Source organism: Pleurodeles waltl, chromosome 3_1, assembly GCF_031143425.1.
Source record: "Pleurodeles waltl isolate 20211129_DDA chromosome 3_1, aPleWal1.hap1.20221129, whole genome shotgun sequence".
NCBI classification, from domain to species: domain Eukaryota; kingdom Metazoa; phylum Chordata; class Amphibia; order Caudata; family Salamandridae; genus Pleurodeles; species Pleurodeles waltl.
Window position 1 is genome coordinate 227,325,302 of NC_090440.1, and position 25,740 is coordinate 227,351,041.

At 45.6% G+C, this 25,740-nt stretch overlaps 2 protein-coding genes across 13 annotated transcripts in view; both read right to left on the reverse strand.

Annotated features, from left to right (window-relative positions):
- NEO1 (neogenin 1) overlaps positions 1-25,740 on the reverse strand; it is a 514,543-nt gene that overhangs the window by 406,978 nt on the left and 81,825 nt on the right. The window lies entirely within an intron of this gene.
- LOC138283182 (uncharacterized) lies at positions 17,892-18,563 on the reverse strand (the record flags this gene model as incomplete). Its single annotated transcript, XM_069221246.1, has 1 exon — positions 17,892-18,563. A coding segment is annotated over one exon (672 nt), but the record flags the coding sequence as incomplete, so codon positions are not given.

The window sequence follows — 25,740 nt, forward strand, 5'->3', positions numbered from 1 at the left end:
GTTACGGATATTTTGGCTAGTTAGTAAAAAAAAAAAAACGCAAACAGCTCTCCAGCTTAAGTATAACTATATACCATAGATTTCTGGATGCAGCAGCAATTTTGAAAAGCTTAATCTGCGAAGGCAAAGGTGGTTATTTTTGTGTCATTTCGGTGTCTGTTGGTTTTGCATGATTATAGTAATACTACATGATGGGGGAAAAAGTGCACCTTGACCTATGTGCACTGCCTTCTTCTCCAAATATAGCACATTCTAAAGGCTACCGCAAAAGAGTAAAACAAGCATGACAAAGCTAATAGTCTGGATTTACAGTACTACACAAGCAGCTTAACTAGACAAATGCAAGACACAAGGGAGAGACCAAGCATCAGCTATAATTGTATAGTAGTCCCCATGCAATTCATTTGAGCGGAGGGGGAAGGATACACCCAAACAGCCATCAGCATTAATGTGAGGTATACTCCATTGAACTGAGCTAAGACATGATTGAAAAAGTTCCAAGCCTGTGGCTGAAAGAGGCTGGTTGAAGAAAGCTAAGATCGGAAAAGGGTGGAACTAAAAGCCCATTCTACGTATATTGTAAGTAACAGGCATGTGTGACAGATTCACAGTCAAACCTCAGACCTAAAAAAATAAAAGAGGCCTCCTCCGACTCTCCTCGGTATCCCTCTACTGCCCTAAAGTGGCTAGCAGAACAAAGTAGATCAGTGGTTCTTAACCTGAGGTCTGAGGACCCGTGTGGGTCCACGAGGTCTACTCAGGGTGCCCGCGACTATTTATCAATTGTAATATATTAATTTCAATATTACATTTTGCAAAAGTATTTACAAATAAAGAAGCAAAACAAAAAAAAAGTAAAACCTTTTCTATATTTGATAACGAATTAAACAAAATATTTAAATATTAAAAAAAATGTTTGGTGTATTCTTGATTTTGTATTTTATTTCATTGTTTCGAGGTTCAAATGATAGAAATTGCTTACTCACTAGGGGTCCCCTTGATTCCAAATAATTATTCAGTGGGGATACACTAAAGTCAAAAGGTTGAGAACCACAGAACTAGACGTGGAAAAAGGCAGCTCCTCTTCAACCCTAACATCAATATTTAAATATATCGTTCCTGCTTGCTCCTCAACATCCACAACAAGCAAACTGCAAATGCGGTCCGCTTTTTATGCAACCCAAAAATTAAATGGGGCTTTCTATGCTAAAGCTACGCAACAGTGTATTTCCTTCCCTTTAGGCCTCAGTCACAGGACCGTCCACATTTTTACAGAGCTAATATAATGTGAATCTTTATCCATGTGTACTTTCGCTGCTGCAAAGGCCCCATTAGGGGACACAATTATGACATATATAGTAGGTAGTCAATGTAAAATAAAATAAAGCCCTCAATAGCTGTTTCATGTAGCCCCCCTTCCCCCCTCCACAGAGAGCACTGGACCATCTCCACGTACATTTAGGAGATGAGAGCCTCCTAGCACCTGATTTGTCAAAGCCGTCCTGCTACCAGTGTCAGGCACACTTCCTGTCAATCTGTCAACTGGCTGCAACACACATGAGCTTGTCTTCCGCCACAGGAGCACTGGAACGTGTCACTGACTAATTATACAGCCGCATCTGGTGATAAAAAGGGAGATCTGGCCAATATGAAGTACCTACTGGGTACTACAAACTCAGCATCTCAAGAGGAGGAGAAACACATGACCAAGTGATAATCAACGTCCCAAATGTTCTATAGCTGTACTGCATAAAAAGACAAGTTTCTACCACTCTTTCGTATCATTCTATGAACAGATCTAAGCGGATTATGGGAGCAGGGCGTCGCTGTTTTACCTGGTTCATCTCCCTTCCACGAGAAGGCCTTTAGAACTAGACATACACTGAATATAAGGTGTCAAGACCATGACAGTTCATTTGTTCCACCTGTAAGGCCTCTCTTAACTCACATCAAAACCCAGCAGGTCTCTGCTGCCTCTTAACACAGTTCGGTCACTTTGCAATGTCCATTGTCAGCCTCTTTTGAAAACATTAGAATCCACTGTCTGGGTCCCAACTTGCATTTTTCTGAACACATATCTTGGGCACGCTCTTCTGGTCAAAGTCCATTTGTCATACGTTGAAAGCATGGGTCAAACGAATAACAATTTTTTTTTACATAGCATAATCCAAATAGATTTAAAATAACAAAGAGACGCCCAGTACATTTAAGTAAACCCGTTTAATGAAAAAAAAATTACTGAAGGTGCATACTGTTCTCCCTGAAAGGCAGTGTCTGGGACCATAGAAGCAATAACAATGCTTTAGCTCATTGATACTCAAAGTACGGCCCAGGGGCCGCATTCGTCCCCCCTGACCTTTACATGTGGCTCCAAAGTCAAAAGCAGCAGTGGGCTTAATCAGCGCTAACACTGAGCAAGAAATTAAATAGACAAGCAAGCATTTATGTAAAGGTTAACTGAAATTAAAGAAAGTAGGTAACTAGGTTATCCTGCACTGTTTATCTTTAGAAACACCTTTATTTTTAAAGCAATATTGTAAAAATATGATTAAATCCACTCAAAATTCAGAAAGCGTATTTCATTAACATATAAAACCGTTCCACCTTTGTACATCACATTTTATCAGTACATTGAAAACTTTTTTTTTTTTAAAGTACGTTTTTAAACATGAATTTACATTCGTTTTTCCCCCAGCCTGACAACAGTGTCAATAGTGAGCTAAGATGCATGTCAGCTGTTAAGTGCACCCTGTGGGTTGGGTTCCTGTTCTACACAAACATTATAGTTTATTAACTCAAACACAGGGGAAGGTTTTACACATTCCACATCTTGAAGTCATGCATTTCGATATGCTTTTGTATGTGATATTGAAGAAAAAAAGGAAAATGGAACAAAACAATTGCCTAGGATCACACAAGTTCATAAAGTGGGGAAGCTGTGATTAATTCTAGCTTGCAGCTGTTGTGTTTCACTTCCAGTACACCCACTTTACAGGCAACACTTCCTGGAACTTTCTCCTTCTGAGTGACACATTGCTGGCATCAATGCGGCCCTCGTCACATCCTAGACCAAAAATGTTGGCCCCCGGAAAAATGTTTGTGAGTACCCATGCTTTAGCTAAATAGTTTTTCACGAGGTTGCTGTGAGTGAGCAGGGAAACATACCTGCGGCGCCACCTTATACATTATGGTGTCATTAGGGAAGGCAGGAAAAGTGTTCATACTTCAGCTGTTTCCTCATTTTCAGACCTATCGTTGGCAGGCTACTTTGTATTTTACTCAACTGGGATGCCTCCTACTACAGAGCATATTGTCCAAGGGATTTCAGTTCCGATCTGGAACGTGCCATTTTTAATCACCCAAGTGAGTCTCTTTTCTACGTACGTTCGAGATATGTTTCTATAGTTATACAGAGTGTGGCGGGGACATGTGGACTCTGTTAAAAACCAACAGGCTCCTGGCTATCAATGTTACCAATTTCTAAATATTAATGAGCAACTACTTTTACAAGGACTGTTCTCAACTACTGCATTGTATTGACAGCTTTTACTATTATGCATTTCTAAAGTATTCATTTGGTAAACCATAGAAAGCTGAAAGGGCAAACTGACTAAGCTGGGATCTGAGACATGAAGGTGCACTTAGGCCTCCACTTCAGTCACTGAAGCCATGAGGTGTCAGCTGGGGTTAAAACCTGTGAACTCTCGATCCCAAAGATAACTGCAGCTTGGGTAGACCCTATGACTCTGGGGCTTTGCCCACACGTCTGCAGCAGGACCAGAAAACTGCTAAAGGTGCCCTAGCTGGTTTGGAGCCTGTGGCCTATACATTACACATAGAGGTCTGCAAAGGGAGATCAATCTGATGAGTTCTCTTATTGGGACTGGGATTTATGACCTGCAGGCTGCACCACGAGCTATTCAGAAACTATTCAGCTTAAACTCACCAGTTAAAAGTAGACATAAATCCATCGAGTTAAGTATTTTAAGAGTGCCAGGAGCATCCTCGCCTTGAGACACAAGCGTTGACTGCAAGTCAGGAAGGAGGGCCACTGTCAGAGCACTCTGTGCCTGTCTCCGCACAAAGACCCCAATAGGGAAAGTAATTGATGATAGAGGTGCATTGTGAGTTTTTAAGGTGGCTCAGTACTGGGACAGTAGTGAAGGCTAGTGTAGAGGTGAACGGGCAGAACTTTGTGGATGATTATGAAGCAAGAGAACCGTTCAAGATGCAAATCAAAGAAGTGAATTGTGAGAGCTTTGAAAACGTGTCAGTATTTTTTTTTCTTTTTTTAGGCCACACTTCTTAAGTAATCATCCATAGGTTTCTCTGTGCTGTACAACAAACCAGACTAAAATAATAAACAAAAGAACAAAGAAGCCTTCAGTTTATCAATTACTGGAGTATATATTTTAGCTATATAAAGTATATAGCAAATAATTACATTTCATCAGGTTCAAGGACCTGCAAGACCAGCAATACAGGCCTCTTCTAAAAGGCTGTTCCAAAATCTTAACACAAAGAAAAATTGCCACTGGAGATTTGTTTTTGCAGTTTTTCACTCGTACTCTGGAAATGTCCTAGCTTCTAATATGACTCAGATCAACCTACAACCTCCATATTTGGCCCAACAGGCCTGGTAATTATTGCACTCGATGCGTTTATTAAAGCAGGACGCTGTCAGAATGTTTGTGAACTTGATTCCATAGTTGTCCAGGGAGATCCGAACAGTATCCATGAAAATCACCAGGAGGAAAGAGGGACTCTTGCAGTACTCCATTAGGTCTTGAAATACCCATCTGGATACACTGGGTATGACTAGAAAGGAAGTAAGAGAACGGACAGTGTACAGTGCTTGTAAATTCCATAATTTATGAGAAGATGTTAGTGAGGACTTGACAGTTTACAGCATTTAAGGTTGCTGAGGGGTCGAGTAGGCTGAGTAGACAGAGGTCTCCCTTGTCCAAAGTGACTTCACTGTGCACATCTTGAATGGTTGCAGGCTTTGTGCTGCAGTGTGGCTTAATGACTTATTCATAGCCGCAGAGAAGGTCACTGGTGTCAAAGTATTGAGTGATGACTGCTTTTCCTATTATTTTAGAGATGAACGAGAGGCGGGAATTGGCGTCTAGTCAATCAGGTTGTGCTATTTTTAAGATTGGGACAACTTACTTTTTTGCGTACCTCTGTGAAAATGCTTTGTATACCCAGGCTTTTAGGATGGTTGAGGGAAGAATGTCTTCAATCTATGTGGCTACATTGAGAGCAGTGAGGATGAGTGTAAGACAGTCTAAAATACAAAGAACATGCCGAAGGTGGGCCGGTTGATGAATAGTAGGATGGAAGAAAAGCTCCAGAATTTGTTTTGAAGTAAAAGTTTTGGCGATCAGAAATGCATAGAGATTGTATGTGATCACAGTAACAGCTAGATAGGCTAAGCAGCAGCCTGCAGAATGAGCACGGACTCGTGTGACTTCTTCGTGCATGGGCTTCTGGAGCCCTTTTGAAAGTGCTTTAGTGCTTGGACATGTCACTTCCTGTGACACCATTTCAGAAGATACTGCTTGGATAGCGGAGGGGGCACAAAGTGTAAAAGAAAGTGCCATGTCCAAGTATATAGCGCAGGGAGACGTATTTTGAAATTGCTTTCAAAACCTATTGAAAGCTGCAAAATAGGCAAGCCCAGATAAGACTCAAATTTCTTAATTACAAAAAAAGAAGAAAAAATAGCTGATATAGCCCGCTAATGCTGCATCACAGAGGGTTAAACAAAGTGAGGCTGAAGGGCAGCACAGCATACTGAAAATGCCACTGACCCACCCTGAGCCGCCAGTGGCACCTGAGGGCCTGAAGGGTGCAAACATGTAAATAGTCATCCTGCAGGTCTAACATTATTGAGTCTCCTGTCTCTGGTGAAAGTAGAACCTGGCCCAGAGCGAGCATCTTGAATTAGTCTGTCCATCAGAAGGAATTGAGAAGGCTAAGATCTATAATAGGGTGAAGACTTCTGCCCTTTTTAGGCACTAGGAAATAGAAGTAACATTCAGTTTTGGTTTCTGGGGCTGTGATTCTATGGCTCTTCTCCAAAAAAGCTTGAACTTCCTGTAGCAAAATAGACAAGTGTGACTCTGAAAGTTGCTCTGATGTGGGTGGAAGATACAGCAGAGCGTAGCCACCCTGACCTATTTGAACGACTCACCAGTTGTAGGTTACAGCATGCCAACCCTAGAGAAAAAGAATGATTCTGCCTCCTACAGGGTAGTCAGGTACTACTAATGGGAAAACTAAAGCTGCTTGAAGGCTGTTGCCGGTGTGGTCGGGCCTATTAGGTTCACAGTCCCTGCAGGTTTGGATGTTGTCTGCTGGATCACTGACCACAAAAGGACTTGAGAGTTTGATTCTGGGTTGGTGGGCCTTGGCACTGCCTGTATGCAAAAGCCCGGGCTATGCTTTATTAAGGGTGAAATTGTTGGGGATATTGTCCTGCAGGCATGAAGAGCCCAAGCGAGCAGGCTGTGACTCTGCTTTTCTTTAACTGTTCTACTGCAGACTTTGCCTCCTAGCCAAATAGGCGAGTCCAATGGAAAAGCATATCCATGGGCGACACCTGATCATCACCCAAGAAGCATGTGATCAATTATGTGTGGCATCGGAGCAGCACAGCACGCTAGTTCCGAACTATGTCCCATAATGCAACTGCACTAACCCAGCAAGCAAGTGAAACTGACAGAAGGAAAGGGTAGAAAAGGGGGCGATCAATTTTCAGAATGCCTCAAGGACACTGCTTTTCACCTAAGACAGCAACTGCAAGTCTAGGACTTCAGATCCTCCTCTGTCTGTAGCAAAGGAGATGGACTCTTCCACTGATGGGCCAGATGGCAAATCCAGCCCAATATCTGCAGAAGTATCCTATTCACTGGCTTCCTGTGTATTCAAATACAAATTGTCATCATCATATTGTGGAGGTAATTCATACCTATGATCACCAAAAGCTGGTTCACTATGGTCAGAATCTGAGCCAAAAAGTTGTTAGAGTGCTGGAGGGCAGCTCCTAGGTATAGATGCTACTTTATCAGAATCAGATTGAATTGGGGTCCGGTGTGTTCCAGGACGCAACCTCAGTCGAGGTGTATTCGGGTTCACAGATGGAGAGGGCAGAAGGATCAGCATTCTATAGCGTCAGCAGAGTCAGGACCAACCTCGAAGTGGCAGGAACCCGCATGGATCGTGGTACCAGACGTGGAGTCAGAGCTGAATCAGAAATTGTTTATGGAGGCACATAGAGCACAGAGGGGTGATCTACTGCCCGTAATTGGACTAGAGGCCTCGGCGGATCCAATAGGCCCAATGGCACACCAGAGAGTGCCGGCAGGATCCCAGAGATTTGCAACATGGTTTCCGACAGAGGAAAAAGTTCTGTGTTGTTGACATCAAGCGGAGTTTACGCAACTTCCTTTGGTGTTTGGCAACATACACCTTGGCTTTGCAATCTCATTTCGTCTTCGGATGCATTAAGGCACACTCTTCACGTGACTTGCAATCATGGCCCAAACCTAAAGACCAGAGAGACAACTGATGGAAATCTGTCACAGAATCTGCTTACAACAGTCCCTACAAAGTTTAAACCCTGTAGTTTTAGAAGGGGACACATTCTTTTGCAGACTGGAAAATAATTTTGAGGGAAAAAAAAAAAAGTTATTGACCGACAAGAAGTAGTTAGGAGACTGCTCCAGATCGCATATTAAAGGTGCCGACAGAAAGGAACCAACGTCATCAAGCTTGGGTGGCACCGATATAAGGCGCCAGCAGTCACTTCAGGGGTGGAACAAGGCTGACTAGAAGCCAAAAAATTCCACCTAACCGCACACAGGGACTGTTGAAAAATATTTTGCATCCAGTCTGGGAATATTCCAAAGGAGAGGAATATAAGTATCCATAAGGAAATGCACATTTCAATGAGAGCATTACTGTCAGTGGCCCTGAGAGACAGAAAGCCAAGGAAGATGTGCAAAGACGCCTGGTGCATCCACAGTACTGGCACGGGGGGGGGGGGGGGGGAGAGACATCTTTAATTGATGTTCAGTCCTACTGTAGTTCACCCAGCCACGGCCCAGCCATGTGATCCGCATCTGTTAAATGATACTAATCAATTGAGGCTGGAAATAGATTGAGATGCCACACAAACTGCTGCTGCAGCCCAAAAGACAAATCGATCCCTAAAATCTACATCATGGATTGGAACAAGGCCTCCGGCGGATTGCCACGCAGCTAATTGACCTCAGACGCCTTTTTGACGGAATGTTTCTCGCCCTCTGAATCGTTTAACCTCTTCATGTCTCCGCCTCGGCAGTCAGTGAATGCTGTGGGTACTAATGCGTAAAAGCAGCCAGGTCCTGGGAATGTTTTCCTTCTCAGCCTGCCATGGCACAAGTAGAAGACAAAACGTGCTTGAGGAGTGCTAGAAAGGTTACCTAAGCCCACGCAACTTTAAAGGTGTCACAAGGTCTTTGGTAAGAGGGGAGAGGAGGATTCAACGAATAGGTACCGAATTCACATACGACCATTCAAGCAGGACCAGAAGTCATCTGATCTAATGAACTCACATCGTTTCCGACCAGATTACTGTTCTTAAAGGTAACCGAGATAACGTGGTACATTTTGCGATATAGACTAATTCAGAGGTATACTGCCCGCCGTCAGTCAGCAATGTGTATGCTCATAAGTTTGTAAGCTATCCGTAACCAAAACCTTTGTTTGGCCCAATTAAAAAACACTCCTTGATCTGGAATCAACTGTTCACGGGTCATTCAGAGTGGACAAAATGAATGGGGTGGTCTTGTGCAGAGGATGGGGCTACGCCTAAGGAAGAGAAGGATAGGACCTAAGGCAAAATACAACTACTACACATAAGACTTTTAACTGCCAAAATAGTACGTTTTATTCCACCCCGCCCCAAACGAAACAGCAGAAGTAATCTCGAATTTAATTCGACACCTTTAGACTAAACATTTAACAACCACAACACTGCTTTCCATGCACTGCATTCATGTTTAGAGATTACAAATGATTCGAAGGATATAGGCAGTGTCGTGTTAGGAGGACTGTGGGGGATTCTGGGACAGGAGACACAAAAAAGTCCCATTTAATATGATCACTGCAGATGGGCAGCACAGATGGAAGCCTGCAGGGCACTTCATAGGGCATTCACTGAGGTGGAGAGCTCAAGTCAGACCAAAGTAGGAACTCTGAGAATGTAAGATAATTAAAGAGAAAATTCAAGCTGGAAATGAAGGAACATAGGTATAGAAAGATCAACGTGTAGGGCGTTTTCCCCTTCATCCTGGGAATCCTCTTTTATAATCGGGGTTCTATCATGTCAGTCAATCGCTTTAGAATGAAGAGTGATCTTAAAGAAACTGGGTTGCTTTCCTATTGCAGAACTAATTAGGAATGTGAAGGAAAAGTGAGTCTGCAATAATAAAACCTTCTGTTTGCTTTTTTAAAATAAGACAGCACGAGGGAGCGCAGCAAAAGTCGTCAAAGTGTAACTGGACAAAGTTAAATCTAAATGTGAATGTAAGGCACATTGATTTTAGCTCTGTAGCCTCCACCCAGAGCAACATCTCTTGAAAGCAGAGCGTTTAACTGAGGTAATTTGCAGTTTGTCAAGTTCCCAGCATCTGCTTTGAAGAATCGAGGAAGCTACTTTAGTGGCAAAAGTGAATACCACTACTACTGTTCAAAGGCTTTATAAATAACCACAACATGTCTCTGATGGCATCAATACCCAGACAAGAGAAATATCAAGGATAATTACTTTAACAGACAAGAGCAAAAAAATGCCACCGATGGTACCAGCTGAAGGACGACCAAACATTGACGATTGCCAGTTTGTTGTTAAGAGTAATGGACACTGTTGTTGCCAGCGCCCATTGAGCAGAGCATTAAGATTCATAGGAGTTCACAGCCCAAAAGAGCCGACAGCATTCCTAATAGTGCAGCCGACAGTGTACCCAAGTCCACCCCCTCAGGAAAGAACAACCTACACTAATAAAGATGGTGCCACAACTTAGACATCTGAGCATCAGGGATCACATCAACTGTCCAGAAACAGGAACAAGCACTTTCCTAGATGTGCCAACGTTGCAAAAGAGCTGCTGAGTCTGATGTCCTCTCATAAAAAGATAACAGAGTTCCAGGTCATGCATGTGCCCATACAAAGGAGCATCCAGGCACATGCCGACTCATCACAATAAATGGAGAGCTGCAAATAGTTGTGCTGTCTCACAGGTGTAGAATGCAGAACCTCACTTACACAACTTCTCACACACAATAACAGGCTTATGACTTTTACCACCTCCCAGTCCTACTCAGAGGGCCCATTACACCACCACCTTCTTGCTCTGTTTGAGACAATCAAAGTACACATGTACAAAGATATCAACAAAAATCACATGGTTCTGCAGTTGTCCCTACTCTGACGAGAATAGCCAGTCCCTCAGTGCTTTTACTATCTCCCAGACAAAGAGTGCATTCCTGTTGCCTTAGCAGAATAAAGTACTCCATTCTGTGCTAATATTTCCTCACAGCCTTAATCACACCGCCTTCAGGTGATCCAAGAGTAGGAAAAACAAGCACTGGCTACGACACCTATTGGCTTTGTCAATATTTCAACAATGGCTACTTTAGAGGAAAAAGAGCTATGAGGTGGCCAGCACTGGCCAAAGAAAAAAAAATTGACAAAAACAATAGATCTCTCAAAGGCAACACCTATTAGCTTTGTCAATGCGTTTTCCCCCGTGTGAGTGTAAAATATAAACAACTGAAACCAAAACTCTCCCATAGCCATCTGATGCATGCAAGACTAGCAAAATAAAACCAGCTGCCGCTGACCACTAAAAGCTAGAGAAAGGAGGGTCACAGGCAAGCCTACCAGTGGTAAGTAATGGGTGAGACCCTTTTTAGTGTCTTAGGTCTAGCCTGGGCAGCACGCATGCGCGGTCTGCAAGACATACTGAATTCAGTAAAAGGACTTTGATCCTGCCTGCTGCTTACCATAGGTTGACTGCAATGTATTGTTCTTTGCTGCCTCTTAGCTGATACATCACTTCCGTTCTTGGCTGAGGAGCACCGGCCAAGTACAGTTTCCTTATACTTAGAATTGTTTATCTGTTGTTTGTGGGGACTCTTCTTTTTTTTTTTTTTAATTGTTTCCTGTCTGGGCTCTTGGTGCTTATCAGAATTTACAGTTGTAGTGACTGTATACAAATGTTAATTATAATTTTTTTGTGCCGGCACAGCTTTTATTTTAGCAGTGCGGCACACACGCTTCAGGTTTCATATACATACAAAGGTAAATGTAAACCCATTGTTTAATTTTATTACTAACAAGTTCCCCAGTCCCAAAGTCAGCAGCTCTGAAGGTTACACCACACCGCTAACTTGTTTTCCTGGTTGTTATGGCAGAGATGCGGCCAGGACTGCGAGAAGCCACATGGCACCCAGCTACTCCGCTGAATCCTCTATGACTAAATGCGAACATTTCTACGATTGCAGCTGCGAGTACAATGGGATTAATTTGCCATTGACCAATTCACTTTGCCTTCTCTCATCCTCTTTCTGCACCTGATGCAGTGGTGACTGTGTAAGTAAACGCAGTGCTTCATATTCGCATGTGGTTTAAGAGAGAAGATGAAGGATTTCCGAGGGCCATGTGCTGGCTGTATTGAATCAGAGAATTTACAGCCAGGACAGCAGAATAAAAAAAATTAAAACACACTAAAAAGGTTTTATTTTCTTGAACACTTTTTTTGGTGCTATCTACCATTACCCATCCTGTTGACTGACACCTGCCCTCACGTTCTTCAACCCCCACCCATCCTACTTTTGCCCCCTCCTCCTTCCATGCCCCCACCCGACTCGAAAAGTCAATAACTCGCCCGTAGGTGAGACCTATTGGTTTTGCCAATGCTTTTTGTTTTTGTTTTTTTGTTACGGAGAACAATAGACTAGCAATAAAGTACATGATCTGTCTCAGTTGAAGACCTAGAAAATAATCGAGGGTGGTCTGTTCGTACCCTCGTTCAGAGTCCTGTACTTTTACTGGTTCTAAGCCACACCTGCATGCACTCATGCTTGGACATGTTCTCAGGCGCACACACTCCGTGCCTTCTGAACGGATTGGTTCTTAGACAAATGTGCGAGCCCCGTGCTTCTACCGAGATTCAAGAGCAAGGCCAGCTCTTGTGTTAACTACCTGCCTCTTGGCAAGAAAAATGGCAAAGGTGCTTTACCTGGTAGCCCGCTAATGCACCGAGAGTACAACTGCGAGTTTTGCTACCTTTGAAGTAGTACTAGACAACAGACAGATAGGCACCCTGCTTAAATCTGATCCCAAACTAACCAGGTCGTTCATTCAATCCTGCCTGAAACACGCTACATGAAATACTGAGTTGGCGCCAATGCATGTGCAGTGAAGCTAGAGCCCAGTGTCAGGCTATACAGGGCAATACCCAACCTAGCAAAAACCCACGTCACGACACGTTGGTGAGATGACACCGCTGTGTACATCCATGTACTTCAGAGACACCCCACCCCCATAGAGAGGAAATGGCAAAGCATTTTTTTTAACATTTGTGAAACAGTATTTAAATGTCTTCTCACCTTAATTTCTCTTTTTGAAGAGACACACAGCTAGACATGGAGAACCATCTACATACAGACAGCAAGAAAACCTTAACCGAGCCATTGCTGGTACTCGTAAGGCATCGTTACAAATTCACACGTCACTGGGCAAAGAGCTGCCTGCATTGTAATTTTCTTTATCCAACTGAGGCAGAGATTCACACTTCGTGTTTATCCTAGTGAACATTTGCATATGGTCCAAAGCATCTTGAGCTGCACATTAACTGTGCACCAACAGTGTTTTGGCGCCTCATCAGGGGAGTGAAGCGCTACATAAATTCAATTGTACAATGTAATCGCAAAGAAGAAAAAAGTATATGGTTACACCAAAGTTGAACTCTTACACTACACATGATGGGATTTTTAAGGCGTTCTGGTGAAGAGGATGTAAAGGTTGGATCACGAGCATTGAGAACTCAGAAGCACCAGAACACTCCAACTTCAGATAAGTGTCAGTCAACAAGATGTAAGCAATTAGGCGCGACTGTGCAACCTGGGGACTAGTGTGTTATGTGGGAAAGCCGATTATAAAGAAAAGGTGTTTACTTTGGGGAGAGGGGAGAATTTACAGTGATATGTAAGTGCTTAAACACACTTTCCTTTCTGACTTGCAACCTTTCTGAATGTATTAACACCTTGCTCGTGGAGTCTAGCACTCAAGCAGGCACCGCGGCACCCGAGGTAGAAATCTTACAGTAACACAGATGGCAGCTCTACACGCCGACATGTCAGCAGCTATTCCAAGCATCATGTCTTCTGAGACTGAGAACTGCAGGAGTCGTGAGGATGCTCTAGAGGGTAGTTTTACACTGCCAACTATACATGAAGGTTAGTGGTGCCAATTGACTGGTGAGGGGTTGGGCAGGACCACACTCCCAGGGATACCTTTAAACATCTAGTTTGCCTCTCGGAAGGGTCATATTAGACTCTGGTAAAACAAACCTATTCAGTTCACAAACAGATTTTAGACCTTATACTGGCACCCAGCAGTGCATCAGTATTAAGTGCTTTCCACACCAGATCAGCTTGGGAGTGTTTTTTTTGTTTTTTTGTTTTGTGTGTGTGTGAAAACTTCACCTAGCTCCTTGCTTAACTATGAAGTGGCAATGTGTCCTAGGGTGAGAGCGCCTACAAGAGACTTCACGAACATCAACAGCTGTTCCTTTGTACTCTAGCTTTACACCACACTATATATGCTTGCAGTGAAAACCTCACTCAGCTCCTTGCTTAACTATGAAGGGTCACAACGTCCTCCTAGGCAAGATTGCCTTTAAAAGGCTTTGCGAGTAGCAATGCCAGATTATGTGCACTATGGCGTAACACCACAGTATGTCCTCACAGTGAAAACTTCATCCAGCTCCCTGTTCAGCCATGAATGTTGCAGAGTGACCAAAGGAAAGAGAGACCAGCTGGAGACTTCACTTCACCCAGCTCTTTTGTTTATGTATGAAGGGAGCACAAAAAATGCTAGGCCAAGCGTGACATGCTGGAGATTTCACAAGCACCAAAAGCTCATAAAGTGCTCTGTAGCCCGGCCTGGCTAGAGATTAACACCACAGTATTTCTTCAGTGACAACTTCATCCAACTCCTCGTTTAACCATTAAGGGGGCACAAACTGACCTAGAGCAAGAGTGAGTGATCTGCTGGAGACTTCATGAGCAGCAATGTATATTCCGCTGCATTACAGCCTAGCACTGCAGAAGGCGCTTTCAGTGAAATCTTTATGCAGCTCCTGGTTTAACCATGATGTATCACAGCGTCCTCCTGAAGCAAGAGTGACCTGCAGGAGACTTCAAAATACAATGGCTGCTGCGCATGAGGATGAACTGAACCACCAGCTCTGGCTCTCGTTACTACTTTCTCTTTAAACCCCATTCAGCTTAGTAGTGGACAACTAGTAGTAAAAGGAAAAGTCGGGAAATAACGAAACTCACAAGAACAGACAACAATATTCAACTAACACTTGAGGGAAGAAAGATTCAGTAGTGAGACTAGTGCTATCAGACTCCTTAAATCAACGCCCTAACCTCTGCATTGCACTTATTAATACAAACATGACAAAAGACACATTAAAGTAGATTAAATTCAACTTTTGATTTTCTAGTCAATGCTCAATTCAATTTTTTTTTCTTAATTCAAACTTTATTCCAAGAACAATGTTAGACTTTAGCAACATAATACTGTTAAGAGTTTGAGAAACTTTGATGAAACAGGTCTGGCAACTTATAACTGTCACTTATTCCGGGCAACAGCTCAGATAGTACGTTTTAATGCAAGCAACCTTAAATTATAGAACTACATTTTTTTAGATATTTCCCTCTAAATATTAAAAAGGAGGGTATCATCTGGTTATTCAAACCCCCTTGATAAAATTTAGAACATTCCACATGGATTCCCTCTGTTGGAGATGAATAAAGTAACGGACAGGCTAAGTGAGGCACACGGTACTGGCCATCCATAATATGATACAATACATGGATGCATTCAGGTTATTTTATGAGAAAATCTTTACATCACACCTGCCTGGACGAAGGAAGAGAAGGGCAAATCTGTGCCTTTTCATCACACTAATGAATCTATAAGTGTGGTCTGTGCCTTCCTTCGTAAAAACATGCAACCAGGCAGCAATCTATATAAGGACAGAGCGGTCTGAGATCGCTCCCTCAGATGACTGAAACAAAGAGATAGATTACTGGGAGTTCAGATTCCCAAACTCTGGAATTTCTTGATGCCCACCCAGAGAGCAGAGTATAATCACCTCGGTTTCAGAAAACTGAACTCTCTGAAAAAACTGGGTAAAATTTTAAGACTGTGAACCTTACTAGCAATTAGACTTAGTGGTACAGATTAAAGGATATTGACTAGTGGTCACGCTCCCATTTGATATTTGTCATTACTCTGAGCTTTTAAGCTGCAGTGAGGCGACGTTTGAAGCAAAATTAAATTCCAACATAAATGAATAAATAATGAAAATGGTTTCTCTACAAAGCTGCAAGCCAAATTTAAACCCTGTATTTTATCCTCTGAAACATCTACTTTGTGTGGCAGGGCTCGACAAGATCAACAGGGTGCTACACCCATCTCTGTTAATTCACAAAACTCAAGAGCACCTTGAGAGATAGGAGGCATGGTTTATTGTGTGTGCGCCCCCAATCACCATGCCAACCATTATTGGGTTGTCAACCATCATCTCATTAAAACTATTACCTCATCCGGGTCATTACTTTGACATGTCATGACATCAACATTGCTTAGCGCCAACATTATTTAGACTCCAGGTAAAACTGTGAATATTCCTGAACGATATGAAGGCAGGGCGATGTAAAGGCCATGACATGGTAATGGCAGTAATGAAGGAATGTCAATAGCATGGTGACAGATTCAGATGTAACTACAACGAGCAGCTGTGAGCTTGGAAATAAACAAAAAGAACGAGTTACTTACCTTCGGTAACGACTTTTCTGGTGGATACATTAGCTACCTGTGGATTCCTCACCTAATGAATTCTCCCATGGCGCCAGCATTCGACGGAAATCTTCTTCCTAGTCTCTGCACGTCGACGAGGACGTCACTCTAGCCCATGCGACGCCGTCTGACGTCATACAGGCAATAAGAGGTCCTCGACGACGTGCCGACGTCAGTACCAATAATTTTTTACGTGCATGAGAACAACCAGGCAATGCAATGAAAGAGCAAGGCAACATCCCATAACAATGTAAAATACACAACATTTGCATGAATAGCTGTAAATCTTTTTTATATATATATATATATATATATATATATATAACTCTCTCTTTTTTTTTTTTTTTTAAATATATATACACATCAAGTATATACACAAAGATATATACATATATATAAATATATTATATACAACATCTATTGCACCCTCGAAGACCAAGAGGAGCACACTCAAGGATTACTTGGTAAGACCAGAAAGGCAACGGGGAGGCGGGTGGGACCGTGAGGAATCCACAGGTAGCTAATGTATCCACCAGAAAAGTCGTTACCGAAGGTAAGTAACTCGTTCTTCTGATGGATACAACTACCTGTGGATTCCTCACCTAATGAATAGAGTCCCAAAGCAGTACCACGCCTGGCGGTGGGTGCCTAAATGGTCAAACCAAGAAATCCTGCAGCACTGACCGTGCAAAATGGCCGTCCCTTCTAACCTCAGAATCCAAACAGTAATGTTTTGCAAAAGTGTGAAGGGACGACCAAGTTGCGGCCTTGCAGATGTCGACCACAGGAACACCTCTGGCCAAGGCCGAAGTGGCCGACTTAGCTCTGGTGGAATGAGCTCTAATGCCCTCAGGAGGATCCTTCTTTGCCAAAGAGTAACAGATTTTAATGCAAAGAACCACCCACCTGGATAGTGTTCTCTTGTGGACTGCCTTTCCTCTCCTCTTGCCCACGTATCCAATAAACAGCTGATCCTCCAGCCTGAAATCCTTTGTTCTATCAATAAAGAAGCTCAACGCCCTCTTTGGGTCCAGACGGTGCAGTCTTTCTTCCTCTTTGGAAGGATGAGGCGGAGGATAGAACGTGGACAAAGTAATTGCCTGAGCCAAATGGAAAGGTGAAACAACCTTCGGGAGGAAAGCAGCCTTGGTCCTCAACACCACCTTATCCCCATAAAAAGTTGTATAAGGAGGTTTTACTGATAAGGCCTGCAACTCACTCACTCTCCTTGCTGATGTTATAGCTATCAGGAAGACTGTTTTTAAAAACAAATACCTTAAGGGGCAAGAATGCATAGGTTCAAAAGGGGACCCCATAAGGAAAGTCAGGACCAAGGACAAATCCCATTGCGGCATAACGAATGGTTTTGGAGGATATTTATTTAGAAGACCTTTCAAGAATCTGATAACAATAGGGGATTTAAATAAAGATGGTTGGTCTGGAAGACATATGAAGGCTGACAAGGCCGATAAATAACCCTTAATGGTAGCCACTGCACAACCTTTCTGCGCTAGAGACAGAGCAAAAGACAAAACGTCCGATAGATGAGCATGTAAGGGATCAATCTGCCTCTCTCCACACCACGCAACAAATTTAGACCATCTATTAGCGTAGATAGATTTAGTGGAGTGTCGCCTGGCCGCTAATATAACATCCACTACCTCAGGCGGGAGAGAGAAGGAACTCAGGTTGCCCCGTTCAATCTCCAGGCATGTAGGTGCAAACTCTGGAGGTTGGGGTGTAAAACCTGCCCCTGCGACTGCGAGAGGAGGTCTGCCCTGAGAGGGAGACGGAGCGGAGGGCACATTGAGAGTTGGAGAAGGTCGGAGTACCATACCCTCCTTGGCCAATCCGGAGCTATTAGGATGACTAGAGCCCGGTCCTGGCGAATCTTCCTCAATACTCGAGAAATCAAGGGTATGGGAGGAAACGCGTAAAGCAACTGGCCGCACCAGGTTATTTGAAACGCGTCCCCCAACGCTCCCTGCATCGGATACTGGAGACTGCAGAATAACGGACAATGCGCGTTCTCTCGAGTGGCAAACAGATCTACCCGAGGAAACCCCCACCTCTGGAAGATTAAACGGACTTGATCTGGATGGAGACGCCACTCGTGGTCTGCCGAGAATTGGCGACTGAGACTGTCCGCACGCACGTTTAAGACTCCGGCCAGATGGTTTGCTATCAAGCAAATCTGATGGTCCTTTGTCCAGGACCATAGTCGAAGAGCTTCTCTGCAGAGAAGGTACGACCCTACTCCTCCCTGCTTGTTTATGTACCACATTGTGGTAGTGTTGTCCGTTAGAACCTGTACCGACTGACCACGAAGGGAAGGGAGGAAGGCCTTGAGAGCCAGACGTACAGCCCGTAACTCTAACAGATTGATGTGAAACATCTGTTCCTCTGGAGACCAAAGGCCTTTGATCTCCAGATCCCCCAGATGAGCTCCCCACCCTCGAGTGGAAGCATCCGTTATGACTGTGGCCACTGGTGGCGACTGCTCGAACGGCTTTCCTTGTGAAAGATTGTTGCTTGCAATCCACCACTTCAAATCCACAGCAGCATCTCTGGAGATCTTGACAGTACTCTCTAGATCCCCTTTGTGTTGAGACCACTGCCTTCGGAGGCACCACTGAAGAGCCCTCATGTGCCAGCGAGCATGCGTGACCAACAGAATGCAGGAGGCAAACAGACCGAGCAGACGAAGGACCTTGAGGACTGGAACTACCGCTCCATTTCGAAACATTGGAACCAAATCCTGAATATCTTGAATCCGCTGAGGCGGAGGAAAGGCCCGACCCAATGTTGTATCCAGTACTGCCCCTATGAACAGGAGGCGCTGAGAGGGCTCTAGGTGAGATTTGGGCTCGTTCACCGAAAAACCCAGGTCGAACAACAACTGGGTTGTTGACTGCAGATGATGCGACACAAGCTCCGGGGACTTGGCTTTGATCAACCAGTCGTCCAAGTAAGGGAATACTGCTATCCCCTTCCTTCTGAGTTCTGCCGCAACCACCGACATCACCTTCGTGAAGACTCGAGGTGCTGAAGTAAGACCAAACGGAAGGACCGCAAACTAATAGTGCTGCGATCCCACCACAAACCGGAGATACTTCCTGTGTGACTTGAGTATCGGGATATGAAAGTAAGCATCCTGCAAGTCGACAGACACCATCCAGTCTTCCTTGTTCAACGCCAAAAGCACCTGTGCTAGGGTCAGCATCTTGAACTTTTCCTGCTTGAGGAACCAATTCAAGATCCTCAGGTCCAGGATTGGTCTCAAACGACCATCCTTCTTGGGAATCAGGAAATACCTTGAGTAACATCCTCGACCCCTCTCCTGTTCTGGGACCAACTCCACCGCGCCCTTTGAAAGGAGGGCTTGTACCTCCTGTTCTAGCAACAGGAGGTGTTCTTCTGAACAATAAGAAGGGCGGGGCGGGATGAGGGGCGGGAACTCCCGAAAGGGAAGGGTGTAGCCTTTTCCCACAATACTGAGAACCCAAGTGTCCGTTGCAACAGTCTTCCATTTGGCGAGAAAATGCTGTAATCTTCCCCCTACAGGAGAGGAGTGAGTGGGGAATGGTGGAAGCCTAAGGCTGCTTCCCCTGCTGCACCCCGCCAGAGGATGAGGAAGAGGCAGAGTGCTGCTGAGAGGCTCCTCTGGTGCGGACCCTACCTCTCCCTCTAAAAGATCTATAGGGATGGGAAGAGGCAGGTTGCTGATATCTTCCCTGAAAGGAAGAGGAGGAAGAGCCACGCCCAAATCCACGAAACCTCCTGAAAAATCTGGAAGAGGCCGTGGAAGAAGGAGCTTGGAGCCCTAACGACTTAGCCGTGGCCCTGCTCTCCTTAAAACATTCCAAGGCCGAATCAGCCTTGGCTCCAAACAGTTTGTCCCCATCAAACGGGAGATCCAACAATGTGGACTGTACATCCGCAGAAAAGCCCAAGTTATGGAGCCAGGCCTGCCTCCTTGCCACCACAGTTGTGCCCATTGCTCTGGCCACCGAGTCGGTCGTATCCAGTCCAGTCTGGATAATCTGGGTCGCAGCAGCCTGGGCATTTGAAACAACGTCCAAAAGACCCTGGGGAAGCTCTGTAAATGATGAGGAAATGTCATCCATCAGAGCATGAATATACCTCCCCAGGATACAGGTTGCGTTGGTGGCCTTCAACGCCAGACTGCAGGACGAAAAAATCTTCTTGGACTGCGCCTCCAGTTTCTTTGAATCTCTGTCCCCAGGCACTGTCGGGAAAGAACCAGGCGCTGACTTGGATGAGCAGGAGGCCTGCACCACCAAGCTCTCCGGCGTAGGGTGCCTAGACAGAAAACCAGGGTCAGTTGGAGCCGCCCGATACCTCCTGGCCACGGCCCTGTGAACTGCTGGGGAAGATGCCGGCCTCTTCCACACCTCTAACACCGGATCCAGCAGAGCGTCATTAAATGGCAAAAGAGGCTCTGCCGCAGCTGAGGCCGGATGTAGCACCTCTGTTAGAAGGTTTTGTTTTGCCTCCACCACCGGCAAAGGCAGGTCCAAAAAACTAGCTGCCTTCCGTACCACTGCGTGAAAGGAAGCAGCCTCCTCAGTATATTCTCCCGGGGACGAAAGATCCCACTCAGGGGAAGTGTCCAGCCCACTGGCCGACTCCAGACCACGCAGCCCATCACCCGAGTCCTCTAGCTCTCCTTCTTCCAGGGCTCGTTGGTACTCCTGCTCTTCTAATACACGGAGAGCACGTCTCCTCGAATGAAGCCGTTGCTCAATACGCGGAGTCGACAATGCCTCCGCCGAAGATCGGCGCCGATCTTCAGAAGCCACCGACGCCGCGTCCGGCGCCACAGGTAACTTCGGCGCCGACGAAAGAGCAGTCGAAGCAGATGGACCCACCGGAGTCACAGGCCGAAATCCCGACGTCGACGGGATGGAAATCCCCGGGGCCAATCCCTCTGAAGCCACCGGAGCGGCCACCGGCGCCGAGCCCACGTTCCCAAAAGGGAGAAAGGGCATAAAGGGTGCCGGCCGAAGAGGCGCAGGATCACCCAATGAAAAGGCCAAAGGCCCAGCCGGAGCACCCCCTGGAGCCATCTGTTGGAAGATGGCATACATCGCATTCAAGAATGCGGAACTATCGGCTCCAGGGGTGGGAAAAGCCGGATACTGGGGTGCCTGTCTCGGAGGCGACCCCGACGCCGGCCTCGATGTCTGCGACGCCGGAGATAACACCTGAGGCTCCAATACCTCAATCACCGACGCCTGTCCAGGTGAAGTCGGAGACGCCGGAGAGGGCAACGGCGTCGAAGGATGAGGCGTAACCGTGGGACTGATCTCCCATGTCCTTCGGTGCCGATCCGAAGACCTGGAACGAGTCTCCTTGCTTGAATGACGCCGAGATTCTCTACGGCGCCGGGAGTCTCGATGACGCCGATGTCTTGGCGAAGAAGACTTCTTGTGATGCTTCTCTTTTTTCGATTTCACCATAAACAGCTTCGCCTCACGTTCCTTGAGGGCCTTTGGATTCATGTGCTGGCATGAATCACAAGTCGAGACGTCGTGGTCGGAGCTCAAACACCAAAGGCAGTCGGAATGAGGATCCGTCACTGACATCTTGCCTCCACACTCACGACAAGGCTTGAATCCAGACTTTCTCTGCGACATTATTACCACAGCGAAAGACTACGCAGCAAAAATACACTGTAACCACAAAAGTAACAGTTGCTCCCTCGAAGATAACCGTTTCGAATGCACGGAAAAAAGGGAACTGACGTCGGCACGTCGTCGAGGACCTCTTATTGCCTGTATGACGTCAGACGGCGTCGCGTGGGCTAGAGTGACGTCCTCGTCGACGTGCAGAGACTAGGAAGAAGATTTCCGTCGAATGCTGGCGCCATGGGAGAATTCATTAGGTGAGGAATCCACAGGTAGTTGTATCCATCAGAAACATTCAGTACTGAACACTAGACATCAACTTCGAGGTATGAAGTTAAATTCCAACCACATTTTCCTCTGTTTGTCAGGAAACATTAAAAAATGGTGGCCTTGTCCAGTCTGAAGTATTTCAACTAGATTATGTCAGTTCCTTCCATTCTTGTTACCCCTTTACATTCCATATCTATTTGAGCCCATTCAGCCAAGCAGTCACGGCTCTGAAGTCATCTGATGTACGATCGTGTTTGAATTATGCTCACACTAACCTTTGATATTTGTATCTACACTGATCTCCTCCACACTTTTAAATGATGCTTTAAGGTGCCTGATGCCGTCTAAAGAGGGAGAGATGTATTGCCAGGCAGGCTAATCGTTGTTGCCTGATGTAGACCTATAATTCGTTGGTGATTGGCTAGATGTGCCAGACTTAGGTTATGTCTGTGTGTGGTAAATGTGGAAACGTGACAGACTAACAGATTTGAGAAAGAAAACAAAAGATGAATACATTGAAGCAAGTGGTCAAGGGGGAAAGTCAAGTGACAAAAATAAGCTCCAGTGTCCCAAACTCCAACAAGCACGAGAAGGCTACAAAGGCATTGGAGTGTGGAAACGGGTGCACGGATGGGCAGCAAAGGGTCTTAGATAACCTACTGGCAGAAAGGGAAGAAGGCAGTGAGGAGTGCGCTAGTTATGCGCGCAGACTGTAGTAGAGGGTGCAAAGTAGAGAGTGCAGAAAATCTCGGGGTGTACAAGACCCAATAGAGTGAAAAGCCCCGAACCAAAGCCTAACATCTGAACCAATCACAAGCAGATCGGGAAAGGTCTGAAGAGAGAACTATTTATAGTTGCTTTCAAATAAACTCTCCATAGAAGGGTATGAGAATGAAGGCCACACAGTGCTTCACAAAACATAAATACACGCGATTGCAACAGCGTCACGGCTTGTGTTTTTCTGCTGCAGCAGTCAGATAGTTTTGGGAAATGCATGCTGCAGGATGGGGCAGTGCACTAGCTGGTTGAGGGCGCCAAGACTCCCATCACTCGCCGTGGGGCTCCTGTCTGTTCTCACGTCCCTCATTTAAATGACATCCGAGGGAGCTGCGCCGCCTGCTCGGGCCCCGCGCGCCTCTCGCGGGCAGCGCTCTCTGTAGTCTCCGCACATCGCTGGAGGGCACTCGGATCCGCGGCAGCCCCGAGGCCTGGGGGCCGAGCCGGCTTCAATAATTAAAGACAGCTCGCACCGCGCGGCAGCCAGCATCGCGCGCCAAGGCCCGTCCCCCGGCACCGGCGCCGGCTGCTCTGTTGCACCGCAGCCGAAGGGGGGATCCAGGCGCACACCGACCAGCTCTTTTTAATTACATGCATTTCTCCTCAATTAAAAAAAATCTGAATATTTTATCCGAAATTTGAATGCGGAAAATATTGAAGTCGCGCAGGAAAAGCACACGGGTGACACTTGGTGAAAGCATGGGAGCCCGTAGTAGCTCCAGCTAACGCCTGGCGGATCCTAAAAAACGCCAGCACGGCTTTTAAAACCTCAAACTGGAGGAGGAACCGGAAATAAGAGCTGGAATTTGAGGCCTACTCGGATTAGGGGTATTCCAGCGCGTCAGCTCGTCAGCAGTCTACGCCGTGCCACGCCGCCAGAGCTGCAGCTGCACCCCGGTGTCCTGCGCGTGACCTGAACGCGGTGCCGGGATGGCGGGACGCTGACTGCAGCGGGTCTCACCTCACCCGAGTGCAGGCATAACCTCACGCCCTGCAGGATCATCACTGAGGTACTTGAGCGTGATCGCCAACGTGGAGGGATGGCACGGATAATGAAGGCATCCAAGCCACTGCACCGGGCTCTCACCTCGCCTGGGTGCAGGGATATCCTCAGAATACAGAACACGGATAACCACCTCTCCCGCAGTCCGTAAACTCACGAGCTGCGGGAACATCACTGATGTACTTGTGCGCGACCTCACCAAAGTGTACGAATATTGACTGCATGCAAGCCACCACACTAGGCTCTCCTCAGTGTATCTAACATGGATAACCATCTCTTCAGCAACTTTGTAAGCCAAAATTGCTGCTCCGTAGTCACGTGTTTTTGCAGGCAGTAGCTTGCTCATTTACCCAGCAATTCATGGCGTGCCTGCTGAGAATAGTACTATAAGTCAGGGTTTTCATACACACCTAAAATTTGATATAGAGTAACCAAGAACTGGGCTCTCTCGATAGATTTACAAAATTTAGTAAAATCTGAATTTTTCACATTTTTTTCCGAATGCGGCCTACTATTAAAAAAATTGAATACTGGCAGTTCATTCCACATTCTAACTGCATAGGTATAAACATTTTTCCTACAAACAAGAACGTTTAAATCTAAAGGAAAGTCCAAACGTGTTTGCCCAACATCTTGTGGAACAACATATGGGTAGAATGGAAACGCCGTCTGTGGTTCAGGTAAACTGTAAAAACCTAACAGGAGTAAAACTCGGATGGTGCAGTGCTGGATCTTGCGTGGATTTGAGCGCTCTATGGCACCTATTCACGTAGCACTTTCGTCAACGCATTTTACTTATAACATTATTTATATTCCTTGGTTCTACTACGGCCCTCACGACTGCCCCCGTCAACAACGTGTCTACAATACAGAGTCCTTTTACTGGAAGCACACCGGGTATAGAGCCCTTATTTTGCTGTTTTTGATTATGACCTCGTTTAGACACTACCATCACGCTTCTGCCCCCTGCTTGCCACCACACCCACTGTACTGGCCCCTCACCCTAGCGCGAAACACCCAAACCTTTCTTGCCCCCATTTTCAACTTTCTCATAAAATCTCAATCACAACACCCATGGGTGCATTTCTTTTCATGGCCACTTCTGTGCCTTCCAAGCCTTCACTTAGAGTGAACGGCGCCCTGGAGCGCCTACCAAGCCGCTGATGACTTGGCGCTGGAGGGCCGTGGATCTAGTGCAGTGACAGCAGCCAGAGGTGATCATTTTCCTGCGTGTCAGTCCAGCACCCAGTAACAGGCTGACCTGGGCGCTGCAGCGGGGAGATCTTCAGTCAGTACTCGTGACAGCGAAGACGGACTGCATTATGTGAACCGCCGCCATTTCTCTAGCCCCTGGCGCAAGGAAGGAAGAAAGCACTTAATGAACACACGTGAAGGATTAGAAGCAGCAGCAAGTTCCTTCCAGGGAGGCGCAGCACTCGGGGGCACAGGAAACGACGAGGAAGAGCACTCAATATTCACCGACCCGCACCTTGCGGCACTTCTTCACCGAAGCGCCACTTGTCTCTACAGGGAGTGCAGAATTATTAGGCAAGTTGTATTTTTGAGGATTCATTTTATTATTGAACAACAACCATGTTCTCAATGAACCCAAAACACTCATTAATATCAAAGCTGAATATTTTTGGAAGTAGTTTTTAGTTTGTTTTTAGTTTTAGCTATGTTAGGGGGATATCTGTGTGTGCAGGTGACTATTACTGTGCATAATTATTAGGCAACTTAACAAAAAAAAATATATACCCATTTCAATTATTTATCATTACCAGTGAAACCAATATAACATCTCAACATTCACAAATATACATTTCTGACATTCAAAAACAAAACAAAAACAAATCAGTGACCAATATAGCCACCTTTCTTTGCAAGGA